Source organism: Haemorhous mexicanus, chromosome 18 (genome assembly GCF_027477595.1).
Source record: "Haemorhous mexicanus isolate bHaeMex1 chromosome 18, bHaeMex1.pri, whole genome shotgun sequence".
Classification (NCBI taxonomy): domain Eukaryota; kingdom Metazoa; phylum Chordata; class Aves; order Passeriformes; family Fringillidae; genus Haemorhous; species Haemorhous mexicanus.
Window position 1 is genome coordinate 9,550,673 of NC_082358.1, and position 5,711 is coordinate 9,556,383.

At 49.3% G+C, this 5,711-nt stretch overlaps 1 protein-coding gene across 1 annotated transcript; it reads right to left on the reverse strand.

Moving 5' to 3' along the window:
* Nucleotides 1-3,163: 3,163 nt before the first annotated feature.
* On the reverse strand, nt 3,164-5,259 carry NPBWR2 (neuropeptides B and W receptor 2). The gene has a single exon (XM_059862589.1). It carries the CDS (start codon nt 4,919-4,921, stop codon nt 3,923-3,925), a length of 999 nt encoding a protein of 332 aa, XP_059718572.1. The 5' UTR covers nt 4,922-5,259; the 3' UTR covers nt 3,164-3,922.
* Between the last annotated feature and the right edge of the window lie 452 nt (nt 5,260-5,711).

Consider the following 5,711-nt stretch of genomic DNA (forward strand, 5'->3'; position numbering starts at 1 on the left):
AACACTTCAGGGATGGTGACTCCACCACTGTCCTGGGAAGCCTTTTCCAGGGCTTGATCACCCTTTTGGGGAAAAAATATTTCCAAATATCTTATCAAACCTCCCCTGGCACAACTTGAGGCCGTTTCCTCTCATCCTGTCATTCCATGATGACAAGCCTGGAGCTTCTCTGGAGGCCTCAGAGCTGCCATAGAACAAATTTATCACCCCAAAACGGCCTCCAGGCACAAGCTCAGCTGCAGTGGGGGTGTGGATGGGACAAGACCCACACACTCTGCCCTGGGCATGGACAGGGAGTTGCCAGGGCCATGTCCCACAGCCCACAGGGGATCCTCATGACTCACTGTGAGAGGGAATCCAGCCTGGGAAGTCCCCTCCCCTTCAGCAGCAGGTGGGAATGTCAAACCTTGACGTGCTGAGACCCTCTGAAGGCACCAAACTGGGCTTGTTTCTCCCAAAATTGGCAGCAAAGTCAGTGGTTCACCATTTCCTTGGGTTTGTGGTGGGACCATCAGTGGCTCATCAGCAGCCAGGGGCTCCCTGCAGTCCCAAGGAAACAAGGTGAGTGCTGCAGTGGTCAGGTTGTACAGAGAAGGGACAAATTCTCTTTCTTGGCTTGATTTGAACACAATCTTCTGGATACCCTTCTGCTTGTCATCTTTCACAGTCCAAGTTTTTGCTTCTCCATGTTTAATTTTTATTGTCATATTTTTCTCACATCAAGATGCTTCTGAGAGCCAGGCCTTCAACTCTCAGTGGGGTATTATTTCTTTTCTCACCCAAAAATCGTGACCAGCCTTAGGGAGGCAGTGTGAGACTGTGTGAGACCCAGGGGATTAGAGCTTCCCGAGAGAACAAGCTGCAGCACGGCTCGGATGAGGACAATTGATCCAAGCAGCCAATATTGCTGCACAACGAGGACTTTAAAAGCAACAACTGCTTCCGATCCCCCGCCCTCGCTCAGATGCCTGCGTTGAAAGCCTGCGGTGGGAATATGAGCCCTAATTCCCGTTCCAGGGCAGGAAATGGCTCCCAGGGAGGATGGAGGAGAGTCCTCCAGGGCTGTGTCCTCACGGGTGTGACGAATGGAAGGCGATTCCTCCCCGCAGCAGGAACCTGCTGCTGCAGGGGGCAGGAGCAGCAGAGAGGCTTCAGCTCCTGCCGTGTCCAGGGAGCTGCGTGGCTGCACAGCACCTTTGAACCCATTAACTCAGCACACACCGTCCCCGATGGAAATCCCCCCGGCTTTGAGGCTGAGCTGACTTTGTGCATGGCTGGGAAGGGGTTAGGAGGAGGAAGGAGCCCTGGGGTTCCTAATTCAGCCTCCTGTGACCCTGCAGATTTCACACGGGATGCTTGCATTAGGAGGGGATTTATGCTAATAAAGGGGGAATCGCTCATGGGGTTTATTTCCCAGCTTCCAGTCTTCACGATGCAGCTGATGTGGGCTGGTGTGACAAGCCAGCCCCAGCAGTGGGAGGAAATCCAAAGGAACGAGCTGGCGTGCGGGGTTTCCCTGGGGAGATCTGCTGCTGGGAGTGGGCAAGCATCTCCCTGGAGGTGTTTTCCGCTCTCCCAGAAGGAGCCGAAGCAGCCTGGCTCCGGATGCTGCGCTCCGAGGGTCTGCCCAGGCAGGGGAAGGCCGAATTTGCTGGCTCCCCGCAGGAGCAGAGTGCCAGGCTGTGTGTGAGGCTGGAGACGCTGCGATGGGCGGGATGCAGCGATGCTGAGCTGAAAGCAGCGAGTGCCGCTTAGTGCCGCCGGGCTGAACCGCACCGGCCGCCCGGGGCTCCGCGGGAGCTGCGGCCTCTCCTGGGCACGGGAGGAGAGCTGGCCAACGCAAATCCTTCTCCCCTGGGAGCCTGGCACCCACACGAGGGGCCAAGGCTCGTGTCAGGTGTTTGGCATGGAGAAAATCGTGGATGAAGCAGGATGCTGCCATAGGGAGATGCTGAGATGGGGCTGCTCAGAAAGGGATACAAGAAACGTCTGGAAGTGCCCGTGGAGGGTTCAGAGAAGAGTGAACCAGACTCTCCCCAGTGATGTCCAGTGGCAGGAGACACGAAACTGGAACATGGAAAATTCCATTAAATCATAGGAAGGAAATTCACTGTGAGAGTGGTGCAGTACAGGAACAGGTTGTCCACTGCAGCATCTCCATCCTTGGAGACATTCAAACCCAAGTGGAGACAGTGCTGGGAAATTTAACCCTGCTTGAGTCATGCTGTGATTCTGTGTCATGTCTTGTGATTTAATGGAAAAAACTCCAGCAATATCATTGTCAAGTCTGAAGTGGGTAACCCATGCTGAAAAGGTCCTTTCCATCTAAAAAAATGCAGTAGTTTTTCTACTTAATAAAATATATTGCCTTTCCTAGAGCCCCAATGCCAATGAACTGCGATGTTTCAGCTGATTGGGCAGCTTCTGTGAGAGGTGACATAATCTGAGTCAGTTTTCTCACTCAGAGAGGTTTTTCCACCTGGGAAACCCATTGCCAGCAGGTGGCAACCATGCTAAAGCAAAACTCCTGGAGAAGATTTGCCGGGAAGAATGTGTTCTCCTTCATTGTTCTACCGCAGCTAGTACCTTTAAATATGTAGAAAGCAACAGATTGATCTTGTATCCACACATCTGCTTTTGGTTATCTATAATGAAATTGCCATCCCGAGGAACTGAAGGCTGTCAGTTTTGGTGTTGGGGTGCTCAGGGCACTGAATTGCCCCGAGCAGTCTCACCTGGGGTCTCCACCCACACCCACCCATGGCTCTGAGAGCCCATTTAAGCTGAGAACTGCACTCTCCTTTCCTTTCATATTACCTGTCCTGCACTTTCCTGGGGGAATTTGGACAGGTAACATAAAAACTTCACAGGGCTAAAGAGTGCGAGAATGAGTTTTCCAAGCTTTCAGTGTGGCGTTTCTGATCTCCAGACTCCCCCAGTCAAGTCCTGGTTTTGTTCAAGAATTTTGACTATTTATCTGTGAAAGAAGACTTTATATCTGCAGTGCTCACTACAGTTTTTCTTATGGCTTACAAAACACCTTAATTTTGTTACAAACCTACCATGTTTTATTTTATAATGGTCAAAATGCAATATAAATAGCAAAGATATGGCACAAGTAGCATAAATTTTCTCTTGTGAAAGAAGGACCAGTCTCTTTATTCCTCCATGAGGTTTATTTCATTACTCACTCTTAAATAAATATGTATTTGACACTTAACAGGAACAACTAATTCAAAATTATTTCTAACACAAATTCTCACAGTTGTTATAATATTTGTATGTTGTGCTGTTTAGCACTATTTTTGAGACTCAAATCTTCCTTTTGGTCTAAATTTAACAAGTCAGAAAAGAGGAAATTTGTGGTGGGGTGGAAGATGGACATCCTTCAAAATCAAAAGAAAGCCATAACACACAGGAACATACATGAACATTAAAAATAGTTTCTTTTCTCTTCCAAATACTCATCCTTTGTTTTCCTGATGTTTCATTGAAAATGCTCATTAGCTCTGCTCCATTAAACAATCCTCCCTAATAACTCAGTGATAAAGAACTGAGCTTTGCACTCCTCTGGAATTGGTCTCCAGCCTGTCCGTGCTGTACAGCAGATGGCAATAAAGGACAACTCTGTGGCAGAAGTACACCCCTGAAAAGGAAATGTTCTGTCCTCAATAATTCAGAGGGTGAAATTAAAAATCGGGGTCTAGAAATGCAACTCTGAGAAGTTGGTAGGAGCAAAGAGGGGAAATACAAGAGTTGCAAGTGGGCAGGACACTGTTGCTGATCACGGTTACAAACAGACCGCACATTACATGTAAACCAAAGAGAGGACATTGTGCATTCATTGGCCACTCCTCCAGTCTGCAAAGCTGTCCCTGAAAAACCCTGGAAGGGCAGGGACCTGCCAGCCCCAACCCCCTGCTCAAGAAGTTCTGCATTCCAGCAGCTTCCGGAAACTCTTCCGAAAACTGTCATCCAGGAAAGCGTACAAGAAAGGATTCAAGCATGAATTGGCATAGCTTAGGCTGGTGATGAAGTAGGATATCCCAATGACCATGGGGGTCTGGGGTAAGTCAGTGGTCAAAGCCACGACGGTGGCCAGGTGGAAGGGGGTCCAACAGAAGAGGAACACAGCCAGGACTATGAAGACCATAATGGTGACTTTCTTCTTGGCTTTGTCCAGGGCTCTGGCATTGGAGTTCAAGTGCATGTTCCTCAGCTTGTAGAGCATCATGGTGTAGAGGATGCAGATGGTGGATACTGGAATGGCAAAGCCAAGGATGAGGGTGTAGATCCTGCTGGCTTTGAACCAAAACCTCTCGGGCTTGGGGAAATTGAGACCACAGCTCTTGATCTCCAGGTCGTCGGTGTAGACATTGGCAAAGATGATGAAAGGGAGGACTATGATGGTGACCAGGATCCAGATGCACAGGCTGATGATCCTGGCTGCTCGGTACGTGCGGTGGGGCATCCTCTTGGACCTGACCGTGGCCAGTACCACCAGGTACCTGTCTATGCTCATCACTGTCAGGAAATAAATGCTGGAGAAGATATTGTAGTGGTCTATGGACAAGATGACCTTGCAGAGGATTTCTCCGAAGGGCCAGTAGCGGAGGAGGTGCTCTGCAATATTGATGGGCAAGACAAGGGTGAACAAGTCATCCGCGATAGCGAGGTTCAGGATGAACATGTTGGTCACAGTCTTCATCTTGGGGGCCTTGAGGATCACATAAATGACAGCAGTGTTGCCTGTGAGCCCCACAGCACAGATCACAGAGTAGATCACAGGCAGGACAACGTAGAAATCAGCTGCCTGCTCTTGGAGGGTGAAGTTGAACCTCATGTTGTTTTCCAGGTAGCAGCTGTTGCCTACATTGCTGCAGGAGCTGTTCAAATCATCCCAAAAGGAGATGTTTCCCATGCCTATTGATCACAGAGCACCCTCAGATACCACTGAAAGCCTCTCTAGCCCAGAAGTGAGAGGTTTTTTGTTTGGTTGGGTTTTTTCCCCTCCTGTGAAAAGCAGCTGTTACCTCATTTAGATGCAGCTTATTTTCAAAGGTGAGTTGTGAGGCTTCATGGACCACCTAACTTACCTACCTCTCCCCTCTGTTGGAAAAGTTAGATTTTGAAGTGATGAGGGGAGAAAAAAATGTTTGGAAGACATAAGGCTCCATGCACCAAGAAAGCAAGAGAATAATGACTTTCTAAATAAGTCAAGGAACTCTTTCTGAGAGCATTCTGGTGAGCTTTGGCTTTTCTTTGCTGGGGGAGTTGAGCGGCTCCGGTTCCGCTGTGTGCGGTGAGAGTTCTTCTGGGGCTGGCAGGAACAAGGAGGCAGAAGGGAGGATTTCGTGCCTGGCTGGCTGTTCACAGCCCTTGGAGGACCAGAGGGATGGCTGCTGTTTCTCTGGCACAGCTCTTGCTGGAGCAGAAGCGTTCCAGTGGTTAATTAGCGCCTGCCTTTGTGTCCGAGTTCAGGCTCTTCACGGACCAGGATTTCACAAACAATGAAGAAGTTTCTGACGCTGCTACTCCCCACTCCCAGGGTCCCCTAGCAAAAGAAGGAGGGGGAAAAGAGTTCAGGGAGTATTTCTGAAATTAACGGTTAAAAGGGATTACCCTGCAATCAAAGTACACCTTTAAGCAAGGGTGGGTTATGAATTTACTCACTCTGAAAACCATCCCCAGTACAAACAACTGGCAGCATC

Coding starts and splice junctions, on each gene's coding strand:
- NPBWR2 (XM_059862589.1), bottom strand. CDS start 4,921: ATGGGAAACATCTCCTTTTGGGATGATTTGAACAGCTCCTGCAGCAAT.